The sequence below is a fragment of the Notamacropus eugenii genome, chromosome 4 (genome assembly GCF_028372415.1).
Source record: "Notamacropus eugenii isolate mMacEug1 chromosome 4, mMacEug1.pri_v2, whole genome shotgun sequence".
Classification (NCBI taxonomy): Eukaryota; Metazoa; Chordata; class Mammalia; order Diprotodontia; family Macropodidae; genus Notamacropus; species Notamacropus eugenii.
The window spans coordinates 57013040-57037723 of NC_092875.1; the positions used below are offsets into that span (position 1 = coordinate 57013040).

The window sequence follows — 24684 nt, forward strand, 5'->3', positions numbered from 1 at the left end:
ACATCCTACATTTACTTTGTGCTGTCTCAATTCTGCTTTGACCTGATTGATGATATGCATTGGTAGAAGGGGATCTTTTGCTATCCTGAATATGATTCTAAGCAACTAGAAGGAACTACATTGTAAAGTAGAGGCAGGTGATAGGGAATTTGGGGACAAGTCACCCCCTCACTTTATATAACAACAGCTTATACCTCCCCCCAAAAAAGGGGGGAAGTTCTCTTCTAACTTAAACCTCCACTGGAATTCTGATGGGTTCAGAAAAGGAAGAGGGGCAGGAACCCTTTGGTTTTGAACTCTTTCTCCCTATTACCCAACAACAGGATCTGGCATACAGAGAGTGCAAACTGCTTGCTAAATGGATGGATGCATGAATCCAATGGTTCAACATCCTAAGGTAAAGTTGTAGGGATGAAAAGCCCTCAAGAATGAAATTCTAAAGGCACAAACAAAAAAGACTGAGATGAGGAAGAAAAGGGGGATATGCTTTAGCCACAGTAGACCTCAACTTGAGAAAAAGCTACTCATGTCGTCCATCTCTGAGGACATGTGCTAGGACGATGAGGGACCCCAAGAACTGACCCTACAAGAATCTATCAAAACAACTGGGGAAGAGAAAGACTTAAGAATAGGGATGAAGAAGGATATCAGCTGTGCACAAATATTTGAAGGTCCACAGTGTGAAGGAGGAATAAGCCTGGTTCTGCTTGGTCCCAGGGGCAGAACGTGGAGTAATAGGGGCTTGATATAAGGAAAAGTTTCCTAACAAATTCAGCTAACCTCAGATAGGATGGGCTGCCCTGCTGGGCAGCTGGTCCCTCTAAGAGGATTCTAGTGGAATTTGATGACTCTGCACACACGTTGGAGAACAGTAATATCAAACACAAATAACAGTGGGGTCGCTAAACCCTGGCTATGAGGATTCCTGCAGGTCACAGAACAACTTCGTTTTAAAATGTAATGTTCTCTGTGTTTCAATGTATTTCTATTTTGTCAGATATTTCCCAATGATATTTTAATCTGGCTCTGGCCATACTCTGGAGAGTTGTGGACCACAGAGAGCCACGGGCTGTGTGTTTAACAGCTCCAAGGTACAACGAGGTCATCCTCAGGCAGCCTTGGACAACAGATAACAAGGCAGATAAATGAACAGCCAGACAGATAAGAGAAATATATAGACATAGATAAATGTTTACATAGATAATAGGTAGGTAGAGAGCTAACTAGAGATAAGTATAGATACTCAGACAGATAATAGGTTAAGTACAGAAAGATGAATAGATCTAAAGAAAAATCAGAGACCGACCAACAGAGAGACGGATGTTCAGATAGTTCTGCTTCTGAGATTCCCGGAGGCAATAAGATACAGTGGAAAGATGACTAGATGGATTTGAAGTCAAAGTGAGAGTTGGGTAGATCACTTAACTTCTATTGGCCTGCATTCCCCATCTGAAAAATGAAGGGAGTTCACTACATGACTTTAAGAACTCTTCAGGTTCTTATGTGTGGCCCTCTGCTTGTTTTGGAGACCATAAAGGCACACCTCATATTTCCTTCCTTTACTCTAAACTCCCTACCCTGCCCTCCTCCCCCAGGGCCCAGCAGTACCCAGTTCATCCACAGCATTGACATCAGCGTGGCAGGCAATGAGCTCCTCCACCATGCCCTCGACAGCCAGCCGGGCAGCCAGGATCAATGCTGTTGAGCCATCTGCCATACGGGCATCAAGGTCGGTGGAACGGTTTCGGATTAGGATCTGGAACATCAGATGGTTCAGGTGGTCAGAGTCAAGTCCTAGGGAATTCCCAGACTGCCTCCCCGTTCTGTGTACCTAAGCATGTCCTCACCCTGAGGCCCCAGCCCACCTGGAAGACGCCCTGGGCATCAGCAGTAACTGCTGTGTGCAGGGGGGTACGGCCTGTGTGGTCCTGGGCATTGGTGTCGGCACCAGCATCCAGAAGGCGCTTAGCAGCATCAGCACGGGCATAACGAGCAGCCAGATGCAGGGCAGTCTCTCCCGTCCTATCTGTCTGAGCGCCAAGCTGAGCCCCCTGGCAGATCAGATCTGAGATGATATTGGCTGGGGTATCTTCAGCCTCCTCAGCATCCACCAGGACTGGCTCAAGCGCTCCCCCACAGAACGAGGCCAACATCAGAGGGGTAAAGCCATCTGGAGGAAAGAGGTGTCCTTGAGCCAGGGGTCAGGAGCCTGGGCCCGGGGAGACATACCCAACTCCCTTCTTTTCCCAATACACACAGAGAGAAATCCTGGTCCCAAGGAAGATACTCCACACCCAACCCCCTTCTCTTTGTTTTGTCTACACACACACACACATGCACACACACACACACACACACTCAAAATGTAGGCCCAGAGAATATAATTCCAACTCCTTTCACCATAAACAGACACAGGGAGTCTGGTTCCACCAGAAAACCCTCCCATACCCTTACCATTCTCTTCCACCTTCCCACCTCACACGTTACTGGGGAGTCTAGCTGGGAGACATAAAGCAGCCACCTTCCCTCACTCATGCGGATAGCAGGCTCCTCTTGGATGTGTCAGACCCACCTCTCCTTTCCCCAAAGACCCTTGCCACACTTTCAGACCCACCAATGGGAGACTCAGGATGGAAGAGTTTTGGGAGGGGGGTTAGATTGGGAAGGCTATGACAAGGGAGACTCAAGGAGGGGCAAGCCTGGCTCGATGCCAACCTGGACCTCGCACATTGACATCCATGCCATCAGCATCGAGGTCACCCTGGGGTGGGGTCAGTGCCATGGCTGGGGGCACACGGATGTCAGCTGCAACAAGATGGTGCTGAGTCCACTGGCGGCAGTCCACAGGGTCCTCAGCCCCAGTCCCAGGCTCCTCCACCTATAAACATAGAAGCAGGGGCTGGGTGAAGAGCAGTGCCTACTTCATCACACCCACTTATGAACATGCCTACGAAAAGGGGCCCAAGGCTTTCGGCAGAATGCTGGCCAAAGGGAGCCAGGGCATAAACAAAGTGAAGAATCTCTGCCCCCCAGAGAAAAGGAAAGAGCCAGAATCTAAAGGGAGACTCCAAGGTAGCCATGAGGGGCCTGCCAGCTCTAGAACCCAAAGGCAAGGCCAAGAACAGCTATCATAGGAGGATGCTAGACGGCTCGGTGGAGACAGTGCTAACCCTGGAGTCAGGAAGACCTGATCTCTCAACCTCAGTTTCCCCAGAGGTAAAAAGACTATAATATCACCTTCCTCTCAAGACTAGTGTGACAATCAAATAAGACTACATGTATAAAGAGCTTTGCAAACCTTAAAGGGCTATGGAAATATGGGCTATTAAGTCAAAGCTAGGCCTTTACAAGAATCCTATCAAAATCAGGGACTTAGAAGTGGAAGGAAACTTCTCAGGAAACTGAGGCACAGAGAAGGGGTGCACGTAATAAGCAGTAGAGTCAGGATTCAGCCCCAGAAACCCAGGTTCTCTGACCCCAGACTCACCATCCTTTCTTCATTGCTTAACGAGAGTAAATGACTTGCCTAGGGTCCTATAGCGAGGATGTTTCTGAGGCATATTTGAACCTGGGTCTGACTTCAAATCCAGGATTCTATTGTGTAAATGTCAGAAAACTATCTCCCTCTGCATGTCCCTGGAAGCACACAGCGAGTGATCGGAAAATGTCGGCCAGGCTGTGTGTGTGCTTTTGGAAGTAACAAGACAAGGGATGAATCATCCCAAGGCCGGAGTTCCATGTCAAAGAACCACAGAGGGTCCCCAGGGAGAGGACTCAGAGATCTAATCTGATGCCTACAGACGAAGCAGCCTGTTTCCAACATTTCCCTCCAAGAGGTCATCCAATCTCTACTGGAAGACCTCCAGGGACAGGGAACCCATTACTTCCCAGGACAGCTCATTCCATTCTGGAAATGCATGAATTATTAAGAAGAACTGCCTTACTTCTCAGAAAGATACAAGACCCAACCCCTTCCCTAGGTTAGTCTCACACAAACTCAACACTGAGCCTAGACATCAGCCAAGAGCAATGGGGAGGCAAGACAGAATCTTCGGCAGCCATGCATAGGTAGAATTCAGACACAGCTTGGGTATGCCAGCAAGGGGCAGGGCCTATACTCAGACCAAAAGAAAACCAGACTATGGAAAGAGTCAGGTTTCCTGAGGCCAAAAACCTGGGGAAATACCAAGGATGAGGAAGGAGGAAAACACAGGGTAACCTGAAGCCAGAGAGGTGACCTGTGGGGCCCAGAGAGGCATCCCCTTTTCTCATGAGAAGTTCAAGGAGTCCCCACAGGGCAGAGAGGAAGGTAAATTAAGACCTAGAGCCAAAGGGGGGAAGGGGAACTTGAGGTCCAGATAGTTCAAACCTTACTGGTAGCTCTTGCCAAGAGCTAATGGAGGCAGCCAGAGTTGGAGGAGATGGAGATAAAAAGAGGATGAAGCGGGGACAAAGAGAGAACATCTCTGGGGACTGAGCCATGTCTATCGCTAGCTAACAACCTAGGCCTCACTATTACCGCGTGCCAGATGAATCAGGGCTAGGCAGCCCTCACAGAATTCACTCAGCTGCCCCAGGACATCTTAGAGTTTCAAGCCCTTGGGACTCTCTCCCTTTGTGCGGCCTCTGTTCCCTTGGAGCAGACAGACCGTTCTCACTTCATGTAAGCGGACTGTTCTGCAGACCTCCATGAAAAGAGATTTTTTTTTTTTATGTAATGTGGACTCAGGGAAGGGAGGGAAGGAGGCAGGCAGGACAGGGGCTTCAGGACCATGGGAAGAGAGGGCCAGCGCACACAGTTCAAGGATGTGTAGGGGCTGGGGACAAATGCAGGAGCACCAAGAGGAACACAGAGGGACTAAGGCCATTCACATGGGGGCTTGGCCAGAACTAAGAGGAAGAACATGTGGGGTAGGGCATGTGAGGACCAGACATGGACACAGACAAGAGAGAATGGCCAACATGTAGGAGAAGGGGACAGACTCAGGGCAATGAACATATGGGTGGGCAGAGCAGAGATCTCAAACCAAGCCCCAGTCCAGTGGTGGCAATCTCTCCATGCATCCACTCTTGTGCTTTCACTTGGAGAGGGTTATATTTGGGGGGGGTTAGGGAGGGGAAGGGCTGTGGAGCACCAAACCAAGGGGCAGGAGCAGACAGAGAGAGCACAGTACTATATAGTAAAGTGAAGATTTCTTTCACAATTCTTATCGAAAGTTGAATTTGTATAATGCAAATTTACATAAAACTAAAACTGTCTGTCTAAGTAATGAGAAAAGCCTGGAAAAGCTGTGTACCTTTGGAGGTAACAAGACAAGGAATGAAGCATCAGAAGTGAGACTGGGGCAGGCCTGGGAATTTGCAAAAGAGCAGCCAGACATGTGACTGTGATCTTGAAAAATGGAGGTGGGGGAAAGCATGGGGGGTAGGGCAGGGCTGGCAAAGGGTCAGCACCTTCAGTCTCTTGGCCTCGGGGCACTCTGTGTCCATCCAGTCTTCTGACGGCTCTCCCATCAGGCTCTCTCCTTTGGTCATGTTCCTAAAGAAGACAAGCCATCCAGTCAAGGGGGTCTATGATGGAAGGCACTGGGGGCCCCAAAGGAAATGAAGCATACTGGATGAATGTTAGGGTACCTACGCTGGGAAAGATGATGTTTTTGGATCAGATCAGAGGAAGACTTGGAAATCACAGAGTCCCAGAAGATCAGGGGTGCACAAGGTGCTGAAGGAGTGTGTCATGGAAGATGGGAATGATGTGGAATTCTTGAGATAGGGTCAAGAGGATGTAAGGTCACAGGAGATGAGGAGGAAGACAAAGGAGAGAAACAGGCAGTTATAGAGGATGGAACTGAGAAGGAGACAGGGAAACTAGAGTGGTCAGAGGAGAGGAGAGGGCCCAGAGAGGCCAAGGCTCTCACTTCATGCCCAGCGCATCCTGGCCCACAGGCTCCCGTCGGCCCTTGTTGGCCCCGGCTGACTCCTTGTTGAGTGAGAAGCCCTCTGGGAACCATAGAGTGCTATGCTCACGCTTCCTCCGGGCAACCAGGACACCCAGACCCAAGGTGACAAGAATGACGGCTCCAACCACGAGCAGCGGGAGCAGCCGCAAGCTGGGCTCGGAGGGCTGCAGGGGTTCACCTAGAAAGGGGAGAACTCTCTGATCTGCTGCCCTCCTCATGGTTCCCCACCCAAGGCCAACCTGCCTTCTGTCTTCTCATCACCGTCCCACTGTGCCTCACCCCGAACAGCCCGGAGAGGGTAGGGAAAGTCCAGCCGCTCCACCGCAGACAGGGCCCCCAGGTAGTCAGCAGCGCTCTGTGCATCTGGGAAGCAGTGGTTACTCTCTGGGGTCTGGAGGCACAGGCGATTGTCGATTTCCAGCATCACCATTGAGCTGAGGACAGAGCAGAGGGAGAGCAGTGAGGCAGGGGAGAGAGGAAGAGGAGAGGAATGTTGGGCATCAAGCAGCGAGGGAGTGAAGGGGCGGGGAACAGAATGGAGAAGAGGCCAAGACAAAGCTGTGTGCCAGAGTGGGAGGTGAAGGTTGGTGGAGTATGGTGAGGAAAGTAGGAGAGAGATGGGGAGGTGGGCAGAGCATAGATTGGGGGGGGGGGATGATGAAGGAGAGGGAAAGGAGAGAAGAATTGGAAAGGCGGGCAAGACAGAGACATGGGGGTGTAAAGGGTAGGTAAGGAGATATGGATGGGCGAGCAGAGTACCAACAGGGGGGAATGATGGGAAGAGAGGGGAAAGATGTAAGAAATGGGGAGGTGGACAGAGCAGAGAAGTAGGGGGTGGTGATGGAGGTAGAGATGAGAGATGAGAGGTAAGGAGCTGGATCCCAGAATCCATCTCAGAGGAGGAAGGCCAACACATACCTGACCAAGAATTTCTACTTCAATACCCCCACATGGTCATTCACTCCTAACCTGAAGCCCCCAAGTGACAGAGAATCTGCTCCCTCTCCCAAGGCTCCCATTCCACTTTGGGACAGTTCTAATTCCAAGCATCAAAGAAATTTGAGCTGGAAAAACTCTTAAATATGATCTAGCCTAACCCTCTCATTTTACAGAAAAAAAACATGGAGGCCCAGAGAGGGGAAGTAGATACTGCCCAAGGTACTAAGGAGCACCACTGGGAATTGGACCTTGGCCCTCTGATTCCAAATAAAAATGCCATTGTGCCACTTGGGAAGAAAGACTTCCCGACACTGACCCACAATTTGCTTCTCTCTCTGGGTTCCCCTTGGTGTTCCTACTTCTGTTCCTTGGCATTGAACAAAACAAGTCTAATTCCTCTTTTTCCACACAACAGCCTTTCAAATACTTGGAGGTTTCCCCAAGGCTTCTTCTCTAACCCAGGGCACAGCCTCCTGGCTGCCTTTCTCTGGATGTTCACCCCCTAATCCTTAGGTCCTACAGGGCTGGAAAAGTACTTTACATCCCAGATTTCATGTGATTCCTATGTGGTAAAAACTGTAGATACTATCTACCCAGATTCAAATCCAAGTCTCTCCCGATTTTCCCAATCCCCCTAAAGCCTTCCCTCCAAGATCATCTATTTATCCTGTACATATCACGTCTATAGAGTTGTTTCCATGTTATCTACCCCTTAAGAATACAAGCTCCTTGAAGGCAAGAACTGTCTGGTGCCTTTCTTTGTATGCTCAGTACAGAGCACAGTGTGGCACCTAGTAGGTGCTTTAAAAAATGCCTGTTGACTTGCCTTGACTCCAGATCCAACCTGTTTTCCACTTGACTGGGCTGCCTTCCTTTCTACTAATTCATGTCCTTCTCCCATGGTGATACTCAGATCCGAACACAGTACTCCTGAGGAGAACAGGACTAGTGTTCTCCCTAGTTCTGGATATGGAACCTTTCTCAAGATAGCCGAAAATGCCAGATCATGGGGTTCGCTAAAATCTCCAGATTTTTTCAAACCAACTGTGATCTAACCTCTTGTTAGATCTTGTTACTTGGGAAGGTGATTTCTTGAATGGAAGTCTAAGACTTCACATTCACTCATGATCAGTTTCATTTTCCTAGATTAAGCCCAATATTCTGGTCTATTGAAATTCCTTTGGATCATGACTGTCTCACATGCCACGTATTTATGAGCCTTCCTTATTTAGCGTCATCTGTAAATGTGGTAAGTGTACTATCTCGGCCTTTATCCAAGTACTTGGTAAATAAGTTAAACAGCACAGGACAAATATAGATCCCGGGGGTTCTCCCATCACTAGGGACATTCCTTCCAGTTGACACGCAAAGACATTCATCTATAAATATGTTCTCTCCTCCACCTCCAGCAGAGTAAATGCTCCTTGAGGGCAGGAACTGTGCCAGTTTTATCTTTGTACCACCAGCACCAGATATGTAACAGCCACTTAGTGAGTGGGCATTGGAGATGAAATGAAGGGGGGAGCCATGTGGGGAGGAGAAGGGAAAGATGGCGAAAGAGAGAGCACTTCTAGGAAGAGAGAAGAGATGAGAGAGAAAGGGAAGAATGATGAGAAAAGAATAAAAAGGCCTGAGGGGAAGGAAGGGAAGAAAGTGTGAGAAGGCACTAAGTGAGGAGAGGCTGAAACAGGGGGAGAAGCTGAGAGGCATAAGTGAGGATAAGGAGGTAAATGAGGATCAGGGACTCATCCCCCAGCACAAAGACAGAACAGGAATAAGAATTTGGATGGCCAAAACAAGGGGAGCCAGTGGGCTCCAGCCCACCCCTGTCACTCACCCAATGACCTCAGAGGCCAGCTCCCGGCTGGGATGTCCACCAGGCCTGTAATAGGGGTAGATCATGAGGTTGCCGTGGGCATCTCGGCGGAAGCGCAGGGCAGTGCGCAGGATAGCACTGAGACGCTGCAAGAAGTCGGCACTGGAGTGCAGTAGTTCCTCCGGAGGAAGCAGCACCGTGAGCACAAGGACACCCTTAGCCAGCAGCTCTGGCACAGCACCTGCACAGTCCAGCCCATCCCAGCCACATTCCTCTGTGTTACAGCCCTGGTCGCAGCGGCCATCAGCAAAGTGGTCTGAGCAGTACTTCTCATAAACAGGACTGAGAAAAGAATAAAGGGTACAGGGAGATCCGAGTCAGAGACCCTGAGCCTCAGGTCCATGGTCTGATCCCCCTGTAACTGACTTCAGGGAAGCTATCCCTCTCTTCTAACACAGGGCCTAAGAAAGGAGGAATAAAGGAGATAAGTCCTGAGGAGGGACAGAGGATGGGAACAGCCAGACTGCACGAAAGTGGGCATCATGTTCCCTGTCACTGAGGGGCTTTAAGCAGAGGCTAGACATCCTCTTGTCAAGAATGCTGCAAATCAAGCCTTCTTAACTTTGTATGATGTTGGGCAAGACTTCCCCTCTCTGTGCCTCGGTTTCCTCACACGTAAAATGAGAACCCTCGGATTAGATGGTTTCTGAAGTCCCTTTCCTTCATATTCTACAACTCTGAAACCAAATAGGAAGATATTGAAAAGGAGATGATTGGGTCAGGGTTTCCTCTGGTAATGAATAGAAAGGAAGTGTGGGCGTCACAAGCCTGAAACCTGAAGCAAGGTCAGAAACAGTTGTCTAAAATGAAAACTCAGAAGTATCCCTATGGAACACAGATTGGCACAAGTCTCTCCCTTCCCCCATTCCCCACAGAGATTATCAGTCCCTTTGCCTTAGATTGGTGTGCCCTGTAATCTCAGTGGTGGGGGTGCTTTGGGCCTCCCTAAAAAAGCAGACAGTCATTTACTGCGAGTCCTGGGCGATGCTTCCTAGCACGAGAAGATGGGTCAACCAAGTAAAGTTTCTGTTATTCAGTCATGGCCAACTCTTTGTGATCCCATTTGGGGTTTTCTTGGCAAAGATAATGGAGCGGTTTGTCATTTCCTTCACTAGTAGATTGAAGCAAGGTTAAGTGATCTGCCCAGGGTCACACAGCTAGTGAGCATCTGAAGTCCAATCTGAACCCAGGTCTTCCTGACTCCAAGTCCAGTGCTCTAACCACTAAACAACCTAGCTGCCTCCTAGAAAGCTAGAGAGTTAAAAAAAAAATTGTCAGGGTACCTCCAGGACTGCCTAAGGGGGGGAGGGGGTAAAGAGAGTTTGCCTCTGATGGCTGAGTCTCTTTGTCACTCTCCTCCTCTGCCACTAACTAGCTCTGGGACTTTGGGCAAGTCATTTCCCCATCTCTGAGTCTGTTTCATCCTCAGTAAAATGAGACAACAATCCCTGTGGCTCCTGACCCACCTAGGACTGTGGTGAGAAAAGCATTCTCCGCTGCAAGTCTTAAAACTGCTGTCAAACAGACTTAGCTCTTCTCAGCATTGCAAGGATCTCAGACAATTCCAAAAAATTCATGACGGAAAATGCCACCCACATCCAGAGAAAGAACTACGCAGTCTGAACACAGATTGAAGGATACTATTTTCTCTTTTTTTTCCTTCTTGTGGTTTTTCCCTTCTGTTCTGACTCTTCTTTCCCAACATGACTAACATGGAAATATGTGTAATATAATTGTACATGTATAGCTTATAAAACATTGCATGTTGTCTTGGGGAGAGAAGGGAGGGAGGGGCAAAATTTAGAACTCAAAATCTTATAAAAATGAATGTTAAAAACTAAAAATAAATAAATACGTATATTTTTTAAATTGCTATCAAAGCAAGAAGGGGGGTGCTCTAGATAGGAACAGAGATAATCCTCAAGGTTCTGTCACCTCCAGATTCCATAAAAATTCCCTCCCTAGTCATCAAATAACTTTCAGATTCCCAGGTACCCTGGATAATACATATACATGGATTCTCAGTCACTAAACAGGAAAGTGATAAGATAGCATGGTCCTATGGGAAGACCATAAGTTTCAGAGTAAGTTTTGGATCCAAATCCTGTGTCTGACACTTAATACCTCTGGGACCTTGGGCCAATCATTTAACATGCCTGGATCTCATCTCATCTGTAAAAGGAGGGCATCAACTCTCTCAGGTCCCTCTGCCAATTCTAAATCTATGATCCTATGTCTTGTTAAATTTACAGACTGAGTTTGCTTAATGAAGATCAGTTTCCCAGAGGCAGACGCTTACCTCAAGTTGCCTAAAGTCAAGTTCTTAGAAGGTGAGCCCCTCAGGCTGAGTGCTAGGACCAGCAGAGATCTGGCGTGTCTCTGCCACTCCCTCCTGACAGCTTTTTAGCTGGAATCCCTGACAGCTGGATGGGAAGGACCCCAAGAGCACCCATGTAGCTATTACCCCAAAGCATGAGTATTCTCCAGAGGCAGGTCACCCTCTAACCTCTTGCAGAAGCCCTCCAGGGACAAGAAACCTACTACCTCTCATAAGGAGCTCATTTCCACTTTGGAGCAGGACAGGAATGATCTTTGGCCCCCCTCAGATCCATCACTAACATCTGGATATACTTCAGTGTCTCCTATCAGGACAGAGGGACAGAGGAATTTCCCAAGGAAGCCATTCTCAGCAAAAGTAAGATAGGCCAGGAGCACTAGACTGCCCCAGAGAGGCTAGACAGGGCTCCCAAGAAGGAAGCTGTGAGGGCTGAGGGGAATGACCCAGGAAGAGCTCTTGGCCTGACCCCACCATCCATTCCTTTATGTTTAGGAACTGTAAGGCTGATGGGGAGCCTGTTCTGGGACAAAGCCAAGTAGGAGGAAGGGGAGATGATCAGGGCCAGAGTCTATAGGGGAGCAGGGAGCTAGGCAGGGGAAACCCCCTGATCATTGCATAGAGGAAGGCCTAGAAGGAAGAGGAAGGGAGCAGGGACCTGGCAGACTGGTGGGGGAGGGAAGCAGCTGACAGACACACAGGCAGACGACTAAACGGATTGAGAGCAGACCAGAATCTGGCCTAGGCATGCGTGGAGAGGATGGAGGGGCTGGGGAAGGCGCAGGAGCTCACTTGCAGCCACGTTCCTGACTGTGGCAGTCAAAGTTGTCATAGAGGCAGGCCGGCGTGTTGCAGGCCGGGTCACAGTGGCTATTGTTAAAAAGGCGCCAACACTGAAGGGCCTGGCATTGGTGCCAAGGATCATCCACGCTGAGCGAGCAGTCACCCCCATCCCACTGGCAGGCAGGTGAGTTACACTCCCGGTCACAGTATTTGTCACCTCGCTTGTCCCGGCAGCTGGCTCTGGGACACTGTGGCTCCTCCAGGGGTGGCAGTAAGGGAGGCAGGGCCCCATGAACCCGGCTCTCACAGTGGGTACCTTCCCAGCCTGGAGGGCATAGGCATCGGAAGAAAGGGGCCTGGGCCAGGACCCGGCAGGTGCCCCCATGTCGGCAGGGAGTACCCAAACAGCTGGTGTTGGTACGGAGATGGCAGGAGGGTCCAGTCAGGCCTGGGGGACAAGTACAGCGTGGGCCCAGGGCTGTCAGCTGGCATAAACCTCCGTTAGCACATGGCAAGTCCCGGCAAGACCGGGCCACTCGCTCACAGTTAGTGCCCCAGAAAGGCTGTGGGAGAATATATAGCAGAGATCAGAGAGGGGGCCCCTCATTGCCAGTCTTACCAGAAACTCTTCCCCAGAAGACCCTGTCCCCACTCTCAGTTACTACTTCTAGAATCCCAGAATCCTCTGCCTCTCCAGGAGATGCCCACTCAACATACCGGAGGGCAATGGCAAGTGTAGGCCAGGACATTGTTGGGGCTTGGCTGGCACTGACCCCCATGCTGACAAGGCTGAGACTCACAGGGAGACATTGCAGTCTGGCATCGCCGGCCTGTGGAAGGAAAACAGACAGATTCTACCAGTCAGCCTTCTCTCTTCCTAACTCATTCAGGAGAGATGGGCACTGAGGCTGGAGGAAAGGGTCAGGGAAGGCAGGCACATGTGCCCAAGGGTGATTAGGGTGACAAGACCTTTACCCTTTCAAATCCTTCTCTCCACTGACTTCTTGCCCCGAAGCCCATCCCCAACCCTATACCCTTCACTATCCCACATGTAGGCCCCCATCCCAACCATCCCGTTGGCCCATGAATGTCCCCTAGCCTGGCTCTACCCCGCAGGTCCCCTATCTCCCCAGCCCAGTCCCAGGTTCCTTAACTGGGGCCCTGGCTGATGCCCTGATCTCAAGCACAGGCCTCACCAGTATAGCCAGGGTGACAGAGGCAATGGAAGCCCCCGTAGGCATCCTGGAGGCAATCCCGGGTATGAGGAGCATGGCAGGCCCCAGGGCTACACTCATTGAGGTCCCCCTCACAGTGGGCTCCCGTGTAGCCAGGGGGGCAGGTGCACCGGTAACCTCCCACCTGGTCTACACATGTCCCGTTATGCAGGCACTGGGGGCCCTGCTCCCCATCGGCGGCCACTGCACAGTCATCCTCATTGATCTCACAGAGCACTCCTGGAGGGAAAGTGGGGAGTGGGGAGGGTCAGACCCTGGACTGCACCCATTGGTGACAGCCCACTGCACGGCAGAGCCCCAGCCTCCTGGGCTTACCCAGTGTTCCAGGAGGGCAGGAACAGAGGTAACGGCCCACAAGGTCAATGCAGGAACCCCCGTGCTGGCAAGGTTGGGATTCACATTCATCCACCTCAGTCTCACAATTGTTTCCTTCATACCCAATGGGACACTGTGAGACACACACAAGACATGATCAACAAGTTTCTGATAGATGGTTCTCCCTCTCCTTCCTTCCTTCCTCTCCTCCCCAGCTGAACCCACACACTCCTCACCTCACATATGTAGCCCCCTACGTAGCTGCGGCATGTGCCGCCATGCTGGCAGGGCTGGACGCTACAGTAATCTACCTCCTGCTCACAATAGCTGCCCGTGTGTCTGGCCGGGCACAGGCAGTGATGAGTGTTGCCCGAGTCCACACAGCGGCCCCCAGCCTGGCAAAGCTGTTGCAGCCTCACCCCTGAGTAGGAAATCCAGGAGTCAGAGTCACATTCTCCTTAGGTGTGCAGCCTCTCCTGACCCCCATCCAACAACACCACCTTTCCCACCTCCCCACCTCCTCCACCCACTCCCCGACAGGCTTCACCTTTCTTAGCTGCAGCTGCCCTGCAGGAAAGGCTGGGGACATCACAGAAGTGGCCACTCCAGCCAGTGGGACAATGGCAGGAGAAGGTGGGTCCCGTCTGGGTACAATGACCTCTATTCTGACAGGGCGCCCTGCTGCACCAATCCACCAGCATCTGGGGGAAAGGGGTAGCTCCTTCAGGGTCTGGAATCCTCCTCCTGAGAGCAGAAACAGGGCCCCCTTCCCTCCCATTCCCAGTCCTTCTCTTCCCTTCTGTCCCTCCCCTCCCACCCCGGCCACTCCCCAGCTCTGACCTGGCACTGGGCACCAGTATAGCCAGGGAGGCAGATACAGCGATAGCCCCGGTGCTCATCTATGCAGGTGCCCCCATGTTGACATGGCCTCGAGTGGCAGGCACCCACTTCTCTCTGGCAGTGGGGGCCAGTGAAACCTGGCCGGCACAGGCAAGTGAAGGAGTTGACCCCATCCACACAGGTGCCGCCATTGAAGCAAGAGCTAGGAAGAGGGGAAGAGGGATGTTAGTAGCCCACTGGCCTCTCCCTCCAATGTCACAGGATCAAAGAATTTAGAGCGGAGCCTTTTTGGGTATCACCGAGTCTACCACCTTACTTCACAGATGAGAAAACTGAGGGCCCCAGAGGCCTGAAGCCACAGAGCCAATAAGCAGTAGGGCCAGGATTCAAACCCAGGTCCCTAGACTCCCAAGGCTAGAGCTCTTTCCTTTAAATCATGACAACTCCCTGACCCTTCAACAGCCCAATCCTATCAGTGACCCTGACTCACCTTTCACTACAGTCAGGAAGATCTCGCTCACAGCGAAGGCCCCCATAGCCAGCGGGACAAGCGCAGGTGAAGGATGCCACATGGTCAGAGCAAGTCCCTGAGCCACAGGGATTGCTCTGACACTCATCAATGTCCAGGGCACATCGAGGACCCGTGAAGCCCAGGAGGCAGGAACAAGAGAAAGAACCCACGCCGTCTCGGCAAAAGCCACCATTCAAACAGGGGTCTGGGGAGGATGGGTGGTACAGGGTTCATAGGATGGGGCCACTGGGCTCTTAAGATTCTCCTCCAAACTGCCTAGGACCCCCTCTATCACTGGGGAGAAAGGTTCCCAGCAACCCCTTCCATTATACACACACACACACACACACACACACACACACACACACACACACACACACACACACACACACACGCACACACATGCACACACGCACACCCCAGAAATTTTATCCCCTCATTCTATCTTGCCACTAGGAAGCTGTCGGATCAGGGCACTAAATCTGCAGCCACCATCTCAAGTGTCTTCATGAGGCCTTACAAAAACTCAAACCCATTTGTCTTTTGTTCTGAGGTGGTAGAGTGAAAGAAGTATTAGCCCTGAAAAGTTCAGGTTCAGGTCCCAGTTCAGATGCTAACTAACTGTATGTCCCTGGACAAGTTTTTCAATCGCCCTGAGGCTGTTTCCTCATCTACAGAATGGGGAAAAGAGAGCACCCTATAAAGTAAACAAAGAACTTAAGAACTTTTGCTGCACCAGCAGCACCAGCTTGCACCTACTCTATATCCATCTGACCTAGAGCGCCCCATTCAGTTACATGATGCCCCCCAACCCCGGAGGGTAAAGCTCCTTGAGGCTAGGTAGTTCTTTTTGCCTTTCTATCCCAATCCCTTAGATAGTGCCTGGCTGCCTAAGAAAACCCCAATAAAGGCCTGTTGGCTGACTAATTCCACAGAAAAGTGATGATTCATCGTGACTTTGTTCACAGGCAGCTGGTGGCCCAGTGGATAGACTGGGGGACTGGAGTCAGGAAGACCAAGCACAAATCCAGCCTCAGACACCTTACTAGTTGTGTAACTCTAGAGAAGTCACTTAACCTCTCCTTGCCTTGGTTTCCTTATCTGTAAAATGGGGTCAATGGTAGTGCCTACCTCCCAGTGCTGTTGTGAAGATCAGATGAAATGGTAATTGTAAAGCCCTTAGAGCAGTGACTGGAATCTGGGAAATGCTATTTAAATGTTAGCTACTACATTGTAGGGAGAGACCCAGGAACAGCCCTCAGAACAGAAAATAAGTCAGGCTTTGAAGCAAACCCTCAAACAGGAAGTATGTTAGAGAAGAGCCTGGGTTCTGGGACATACTCCATCTCTTAAAGGCTGGATATGCCTAAGTCTCTAACCCTATAATCCCTCTCAGGGATCCCTTCTCTAACCATCACTCATTCTGATTACAGCTAAAGGACATGTGTACACGTGTGTATGTATGTGAGTGTGTGTATGTATGTGTGTCTGGGTGTGTGTGTGTGTGTGTGTGAATGCCACCTGCTCCCTTGAGGGAAGGTCTCTAAGGTCCTGGCCATGGATGACAAAGGGCTTTGACAAGGTCCAGATCAGGCTGAGAACTTTCCCTGTTCAAAGGTCAGAGGCAGGAACAGTCTGGCCCTAACCCTGCCATGACCCTGTCCCTTTGTCCTCAAAGGTGTTTAGCCCCTCAGCATCTGCCTGGGGGAAGAGTGGCTTTCTGAAAGGGAAGATGGGGGTTCCCCTAAACAGATCCCCCTCCCCACCTCCCTCTCACTCCAGTCCCTAGTACTCACTGGGGTCACAGTCATCGATGTCCCTCTCACAAGCGGTTCCACTATAGCCTGGGTCACAGGTGCAACTGAAGCCCCCGTGAAAGTTGATGCAAAAGCCGTGGGGGCCACAGGGCCTGGACCCCTCACACTCGTCGATATCCTGCTCACAGTGTGGGCCTGGAGACAGAAAGGCACCCAGTAAGCTGCCTGGATGGGGAGCAATGAGCTATCAGGGGCCAGTGGGGGAAGGGAAGCCAGAAAAGGCTTTGGGCGTGAATGGAGCCTGGGAAGTATCTGGGAGACAGAGGAAGATGAGAGGAACCTAGGAGATACAATGAGAGGAGCCCAGGGGCCAGCGGGCATGGGGGGATTGGCAAGGGCCTGGGGGAATGGGGGATGCCACAGGCCCAGTGAGGGTAGGAAGGACAAAGGGAGAAGGGGAGAGAGTCTCCATGAGGGCCCATGGGGCCCAGGAGAGTGAGGACAGTGGGGTTTAGAGACGGGGGTGTCAGGCACAGACCCTGCAGGCCCTCAGGGCAGGTGCAGCGGAAGCCATTGATGTAGTCGGTGCAGGTGCCTCCAGCCTGGCAGGGGTTAGACTCACACTGGTTGTGGTTCTGGTCACAAGTGGGCCCAGTCCAGCCCGGCTCACACTCACAGCGGTGCCTGGAAAGAGGGACAGGAGGGAGAGGCAGTGGTAGGAATGAAAAGGACCACCTAGAGGGGGAGCCTGGGAAATCCAGAAATGGAAGAGAAAAGGAGCTAGGGGATGGAGGTGGGGGAGGACTGGGGGGAGAGAAGAGAGGGAGGAACTGAGGTTGGGAGGGTAGGTAGAGCACAGTGTGGTGGAGGTGGGGGAAGAGAAGGGAGACTTACTGGGGGGAATAGCACAGGATCACAGAATTAGGGGCAGGAAGGACTTCAGAGAACATCAAATCCAATTTCCTTATTTTACAGATAAGGAAACTAAGAAAAGTAGGTGACTTATCCACAGTTACACAAGCTAGAAAGAATTAAGGGAGAAAAGAAGGGAAAGGGAAAACAACTAATGGAGGGGGCAGAGCTCACCCACTCAGGTCATCATGGCAGGTGCCATGGCTGCAGGGGTTACTGGCACAGGGGTGGCGCTGAGCATGGCACAGAGGGGGCAAAAAGCCAGGTGGGCAGAGGCAGTGGAAGCCATTCTCCCCGTCCACACAGGAACCACCTTCCCCACAAGGGTTGGATGAGCACTCATTGATCTCCACGTTGCAGAGCGGCCCTAGAGGGAGAACAGGAACGGAACTTGTATCATCTCTGTGCCCCAAGCAGAGAAGTCTACATCCTAGACCTTCTCCTGCCCAAGTTCCAACCCTGTCAGCAGCACCCCCACCTGTGAAGCCTGGCTGGCAGATACAGTCATAACGGTTGATCCCATCCTGGCAAACTCCATAGTCACAGGGGTTGCTGGCACAGTCATCATGGTTGACTTCACAATTCACCCCTGGACGCAGAGAAGAATTAACAGGCAGTTGAAACCTGCTGCCCCCTCCCCAGGCTCCCCTTTTAACATCCCTCCCCACCCCAAGCCCTCCTCCAAGGCATTCCCCACCCTTTCCCCAGCCTTCTGCAGAGTCCCACCTGAGGTGCCCGGGGGGCAATAACACAGGTACTTATTGACAAGGTCAAGACACTTGGCGCCATGTTGACAAGGCTGGCTGTGGCACTCGTCCAGCTGGCTTTCACAACGGCTGCCCGTGTACCCAGGGGCACAGGCACAGGAGAAGCTGGCGATGCCATCCACACAGCTCCCATGATGGCAGGGGTCCGGGGAGCAGTCATCCACATTATTCTCACACAGTGGACCCTCAAAGCCTGTCACAGGGCCAGGCAAGCAAGATCACCTCAGGAAAAAGAGAGGCCTTCACCTCCTCCCCGAGGGCCACTCTCCTTCTCAAACCCTATGACCAGACCCCATCAGAGGCCCGGGTCCGGCCCAACACTCACCCTCAAGCAAGATCACCTCAGGAAAAAGAGAGGTCTTCACCTCCTCCTCGAGGGCTGCTCTCCATCCCAAACCCTACAACCAGGCCCCCTCAGAGGCCTGGGTCTGGCCCAACACTCACCCTCAGCACAACGACACTCATATCCATCAGGCTGGTCCACACACTTGGCCCCGTTGTGGCACGGTGTGCTGGCACACTCATCTACATCCAGCTGGCACATCATACCACTGAAGCCTGGACGAGGATCAGATGCATAGTCAGCAACCCAGGGTGATTCCCAACCTGCTCCTTCAAAGAGTCTCACCAGGGCATCCTCCAAACTATGTTCTTCTCCCACCATAGGCTCCTCACCTGAGGGGCAAGTGCAGCTGAAGCCATTCACTCGGTCATGACACTGTCCACCATTCACACAAGGGCTACTTTGGCACTCGTCGATATCCACCTCACAAAAGGTACCTGTGAATCCTGAGTCACACACCACCCCCCCCATGAGGTTTTGTGAGCCCACTGTCCTCCAGAATGGCCCCATCCTACCAATCCAACCTTGGCCTTTCCCTCCTTGAATCACTCATCCACCCATCCAGACCCCAAAAGGGAGGGCAGCACAGAGAAAACCCAGGTAAGGGATGGAAATACAGACACTGCTGCCCAGCTAGGCATGCACCAAGGAGCCCAGGGAGCTTCACCTGGTGAGGCGTATTGTTCATCTCTACCATAGTTCACATTTCCAAAGTAGGTAAACTCTTACACTTGCCCCACCACTCCCTGGGCCCCCTGGGTCCAACCTTACAGTCCAAGTCTCAGTCTCATATCCTCTGAGCCCTCCTCCACCAACCCAGTCCTGGATCTGAACCCAGCTCCTACCTGCCATGCAGATGCAGGTAAACTGTCCGATTCTGTCAAGGCAGGTGGCCTGATTGTGACAGGGTCCAGAGAGGCACTCATTTATATCTGTCTCACATCGTGGGCCTGTGTACCCACGCCCACACTGGCACTGGAAGGAACCTTGTGTGTTGACACATTTCCCAAAGTGCTCACATGGGTTGGCACCTACAACGGTATAGACTGGTGAATACCAGCATGCATACAGCCACAGTCCCTCCTGATCTGTAGCCAGCCCAGCTCTGTTCTGTGGCCTTACCAATGGAGCATTCATCCACATCTTGGTCACAGGCCCCCCCTGTGAAACCTGGGGGACAAGTGCAGATGGCACGCCCATTCACAGGGTTAGTGTCACAGATGGCATCTTCATGACATGGATTACTGACACAGGCATCATCCAGGTGGCACAGGAGCCCTGTGAGTGGCAATCAGTGAGACTCAAGATCCCTAGTGAGCTCACCCCAGAACCCTGTCAGAAGGGAAAGAGTGGGCACCTGACCAGGGCCACCACAGAGAGCCAGAAGAACTCAAGGAATAGGGACCCCAAGGAACAGCACCAGGAGAAAGGGAGCCTAGAGAGTCTCGAGGGTAGGACAAGGAGTGGGGAAAAGGAGCACCTATAGCTGAAGATGGAAGGAGCAGGATGTGGCCTCACCAGTCTTGCCCATAGGACAGGCACAGTAGAAGGAAGCCACCCGATCATGACACGTGGCTCCGTGGAAGCAGACAGCTGTGGCACAGTCATCGATGTTCTCACTACAGCTCTCGCCCGTCCAGCCATTGACACAGACACAGCTATGCCCTCCATGGGTATTGAAGCAGGTGCCCCCATTGTGACAGGCATTTGGCTGCAGCTGGCATTCATCTACGTCTTCTGTGCAAAACTGACCTGAAGGGAGACAGGGAGGGCTGTAGGGCCAGATGAACACTGGGCTGCCCGGCACCCTGCCCACCAGACCTATACCTAGCTAGAAGCTTTAGCATCTTGAGCAAGTAACATGAAGGATGCTTGGGCCAAATGGCATGAAATATTCTCTTGGAGAGGCCAGTGGGAGGATGAATGGTTTGGGAGAAAGTTCAACTACAATGGCGCCTGCCAGCTGCTACTTACTTCCATTTTCACTCATTATTCTTATGAGAGAGATGCTGTTGTTTCAAATTGTTTCAGGGCTGCAAGTACTATCATCCCCCCTCTGCAATTCAGCACCCCAGGAACAAAGCCCAGGTTATTGCACCCTAGGTCCGGGTGTGTCACCCGCCCAGTTTTTATCTTTCCTCTTCCCTGCCCCTAAGCTGGGCCTAGTCCCAGGGCTCAAAGGAGAGCAGTGATGAAAGGACACAGGCCCCAAGCCCACCCCAGCTTTGGAGCATAGTTTAGGCCAATTCCCCACCTGTCCACTCTGGGGGGCACTGGCAGTTGTATGTGTTGACACCATCTACACAAGTAGCTCCATTCAGGCAGCGGTGCCTTGGACAGTCATCCACATTGACCTCACAGTCATGCCCTTCAAAGCCTGTCATAGCATAAGAAGGAGAAAGAAAAGAGAAATCTCATGGTCAACCTTGGCTGGGGGTAAGCGATTCTACCTCCTGGCCTGAAGAAATCACACATGGAAGTGTAATAGGAAGAGAGGTCTTGGCTCAGGCGACAATTGCTTCCTTCCTCACATAAGGCAGCTTCCTGCCCATTTCCTGATTCTAGCCCCACAGGAGGCCATGGCACGGAAGTCCAGGGGCCAGCAGCATTCATGTGAGCATGGTATCCTTCCCTCCCTTACCTCCCTTGGGAAGTTAGCAGCTCACCAGGCAGGCAGGCACAGTCATATGTGAACTCCCCAGTCTGGTGGCAGGTGCCCCCATTACGACACTGGGAGGGGGCACATGGGGCTGAAGGACTCTCACACAGAGGCCCAGCATAGCCTGCTGGGCATTGGCAGCGGAAAGAGCCAGGGACATTGATGCAAGTGCCCCCATGTTGGCACCCGGTGCCCACCCGGCACTCATCCACATCACTACGGCAGGTGCGGCCTTGGTAGCCAGGTGGACAGGTACAATTGTAACGATTGTGGTTGCTGGAGCAGCGGCCTCCATTGGCACAGGGGTTATTGGCACAAGGGTCATTTAGGGAACAGTCCTGTCCTGCAGGGAAAGGAAAGAGACAGAAATACAAGGTGGGCCCAGGCCCAGGGGATCCAGCCTGGATAGAATACAGTCTAAGACCAGGCTTCATCCCAGCTGCAGCCCCTTACCTCGGAATCCCCGGGGACAGATGCAGGAATACTGGACAGTGCCCTGAAGCAGGGAGCTCTTACACGTGCCCCCATTGGTACAAGGACCATGGTGGCATGGGTCTGCAAACTGGCACCGATCTCCCATCAGCCCTGGATGGCACCTGAAGGGCAGAGAAGCACCCAGGATGAGGGGGTACAAGGGCAGATGGCCTCCTCACCAGGCTCAGGCAGAGCCCCAAGCTCATCAGTATGGGAGTCTGGGAGGGAGGAAGCATGAAAGGGGAAGGGTGAGTGGAGAGGGGCTCTGTGATGCCAGTCCTGAAGTCTTTCTGTACTCCTACTGTCACTGGGAGGAAAGGCCCTCAGGGCCTTTGCTCTCACCACACACAAGCAACAAATGAACAATTCATCTAGAATTCTCTCCTGCTTTGACAAAGCACTTTCCTTCAAAGAGCCCCATGAGGCAGGCAACATGCATATCCAACCCTCCTCCCCATTTTACAGAAGAGGAAACTGAGGCTTGGGGGTTGTTTCTTGCCTAAGATCACACTGATCAGATGATAGCTGGACGGCAAACCATCCAATCCAATCCAACACTTAGTAAGGATAACTAGGGGCCAAGGGAACAGAATTCACACCACCTCAGATCTCAAGGAATTTCAAGTTTATTGGGAAGATCCAAGTGAACGAGTTAAGTAAATACAAGATAACTGGAGGGGGAGGAAGCAGAGGGGGCCCTAAGTCTAGGGGAAAGGCTTGTCTTCTCACCCCCAAGGTCTCCTGGTGGGAAGTGAAGACAAGAGACACCCCGGGGCAGCAAGTCTCCCCATACAGAAAGGGAGCTGGGCTTTCTGCATACAGGAATCACGGAATATGTGTTTATTGAATCAGATTTGGGTGGAGGGCAGCAGAGGGGGCCCGAAGTCGGACAGTGATTACTGATGAGAAGCGGGCTAAGCCAAAGTCAGCCACTGGGAGAGGCACTCAGCCTGGACGGAAAGTAACTGAAAGCAGACCTCGGGAAGGGGCTGAGGCAGGGAGAGGCAAGGAGGTGGGGTGAGGAGGGGCCCCAGAAGGGCTCAGCTCCAGCGTCCCCAACTCGGCCCTAGGGGCAGGGTAGCAGCCTGGGCATGTGCAGTGAGCGAAGCTTCCTTCCCTGGGGAGGCGGGGAGAAGCATGGCAGGGATGCCTGGGTCCCTTCTCTCTCCCCCAACCCCCTCCCTTGGAGTCAGGTCCCTCAGGGGCTGTGCCTGTGACTCTGAGCACAGCACTGTGGGAATGGGGAAGGGCTCCAGCCCTAGGCCCCGGCCTACCCAGTGGGGTGGGGGTGGGGAGCAGAACTGACAGACTCACGGCCCCAGGTCCTTTCTCACGCTCCTTTCCCCTTCCCAGCCCAGCCGAGCCCAGCCCAGAGCCTTTCCAACCAACCGGTTTAGCTGGTTTCAACCCAAACTCCGACCCTGGCCCCGCCCAGCCTAGACATGCCCTCCTCTCCCCCCACCTCCACTCTTCTCCCACACGGAACTGAAAGGTTTATAGCTGGAGAAGCCTTTCATCCGACCACTACCCAACCCCTTCCCCATTTTACAGATGAGTACACTGAGACCCAGAGGGACGGAATAATTTCCCCAGAGTCACACTGCAAATTCAAATTCAAACCCATGTCCTCGGATTCCAATATATATGTCTTTTCTAGTCACCTTGCAGACCTAATACCTCCTCAGGGCAGAGAGTAAGAAGGGGGCAGGGTTGGAGGAGGGGAGGAGCAGGGATGGAGTTTGCTGGACCCTCTGAAGTGTCTAGAGCAGGGGTGGGGAACCTGTGGCCTCGAGGCCCCATGTGGCCCTCTAGGTCCTCTAGTGCAGCCCTTTGACTGAATCCGACTTCTAGGCTACAGAAGTCAAGATTCAAAGGGTTGCACTTGAGGACCTAGAGGGCCACATGGCCTCCGAGCCACAGGTTCCCCACCCCTGGCAGGAAAAGCACGGCGCTGGTGGAAGATGGTTCCTGATCCCAAGAAATCCAGGCCAGCTGCTGGGATTCCCAGTGATTCACCTGTTCTGGGGGCGGGGCTCATCCACCTGTCCCACACATTCCGAAACACACCTCAAGGTAGGGGGCAGAGCCAGGGGGGGTGGGTGGCTTCTAAAGCGCATGTGCAGTTTCCTACAACCGCTTCCCACCCTACTTCAAGCTACCTGGGGCCCAGGTGGGAGGCTTGCCTTTTCCCCCCCAGCCATCCCTCATAGCAGTGACCTCACTCAGCCTCCCTCCCAAGATATCCAGTGCATGCCTGTACATGGCAGGGGCGCAGCTGTTCCCCAACCTCTTCTCCTACTAGCCCATGGCCTTGCCCAGTCCTTTGTCGATGCCCATTGTAGATGTCCTTCCTATCCTGGGGATGGATGGGTGAGATGCTATGCAATGTCCTGCTCCAGCATCACCTCCTACAGAAGACTTCTCCTGATCCCTTCAGCTCCTACTGACTCCCCCCACCCCCAAATTATCTTGGACTTATTTCTGTTTTGTATTCATGGTGGATAAAGCTTAGATGACCTACCTCAACTGGAAAAACCTGGGTCTGAGTCCCCCCTCTGACATATACCGGCTACCAGCTGTCTTTATAAAAGAGTGTGTATGTCCACACACATGCAAACATATATGTGTGGGAGAAGGTAGGGGGCATATACATTTACAATTGTACTTACTGGTTGCCCCATTTGAACGTCAGTTCCTTGGGAATAGGAATTATTTTATTCATTGTATCTGCATCCTAGATACCTACCAGTTCTTGACAATGTACTAGGGACTTTCTACACACGTGGTGATTGATTCTGGACTAAAACTCTAGGCAGTCTCTAAGACAGCAGGTGTGTGGCCTGGATTGGTAGAAATTCCTTATTCAGGGGTCCCTATCTCTGTTTACTATACTTATAAGCCAACTTAGCCTTGGTCAGTGGTAGATTCAAAGTCAAAAAGACCTGAGTTCAAATCAAGCCTGTCAGGGTGACCCCACT

At 52.1% G+C, this 24684-nt stretch overlaps 1 protein-coding gene across 1 annotated transcript in view; it reads right to left on the reverse strand.

Annotated features, from left to right (window-relative positions):
* NOTCH3 (notch receptor 3) overlaps positions 1 to 24684 on the reverse strand; it is a 34699-nt gene that overhangs the window by 5806 nt on the left and 4209 nt on the right. Inside the window, exons 3-30 of the mRNA XM_072601164.1 lie at positions 21686 to 21828; positions 21240 to 21575; positions 20828 to 20950; positions 20092 to 20325; positions 19696 to 19851; positions 19419 to 19604; positions 18906 to 19019; positions 18675 to 18788; positions 18190 to 18423; positions 17942 to 18052; positions 17638 to 17830; positions 17090 to 17235; positions 16591 to 16746; positions 14774 to 14999; positions 14284 to 14485; positions 13991 to 14144; positions 13680 to 13864; positions 13444 to 13576; positions 13090 to 13347; positions 12611 to 12723; positions 11903 to 12456; positions 8737 to 9057; positions 6240 to 6394; positions 5919 to 6138; positions 5455 to 5539; positions 2716 to 2878; positions 1866 to 2170; positions 1609 to 1756 (exon numbers count right to left, since the gene is read on the reverse strand). Of these exons, the coding sequence (XP_072457265.1) occupies positions 1609 to 1756; positions 1866 to 2170; positions 2716 to 2878; positions 5455 to 5539; positions 5919 to 6138; positions 6240 to 6394; positions 8737 to 9057; positions 11903 to 12456; positions 12611 to 12723; positions 13090 to 13347; positions 13444 to 13576; positions 13680 to 13864; positions 13991 to 14144; positions 14284 to 14485; positions 14774 to 14999; positions 16591 to 16746; positions 17090 to 17235; positions 17638 to 17830; positions 17942 to 18052; positions 18190 to 18423; positions 18675 to 18788; positions 18906 to 19019; positions 19419 to 19604; positions 19696 to 19851; positions 20092 to 20325; positions 20828 to 20950; positions 21240 to 21575; positions 21686 to 21828 (5468 nt within the window). The remainder of the gene's footprint in view (positions 1 to 1608; positions 1757 to 1865; positions 2171 to 2715; positions 2879 to 5454; positions 5540 to 5918; positions 6139 to 6239; positions 6395 to 8736; positions 9058 to 11902; positions 12457 to 12610; positions 12724 to 13089; positions 13348 to 13443; positions 13577 to 13679; positions 13865 to 13990; positions 14145 to 14283; positions 14486 to 14773; positions 15000 to 16590; positions 16747 to 17089; positions 17236 to 17637; positions 17831 to 17941; positions 18053 to 18189; positions 18424 to 18674; positions 18789 to 18905; positions 19020 to 19418; positions 19605 to 19695; positions 19852 to 20091; positions 20326 to 20827; positions 20951 to 21239; positions 21576 to 21685; positions 21829 to 24684) is intronic.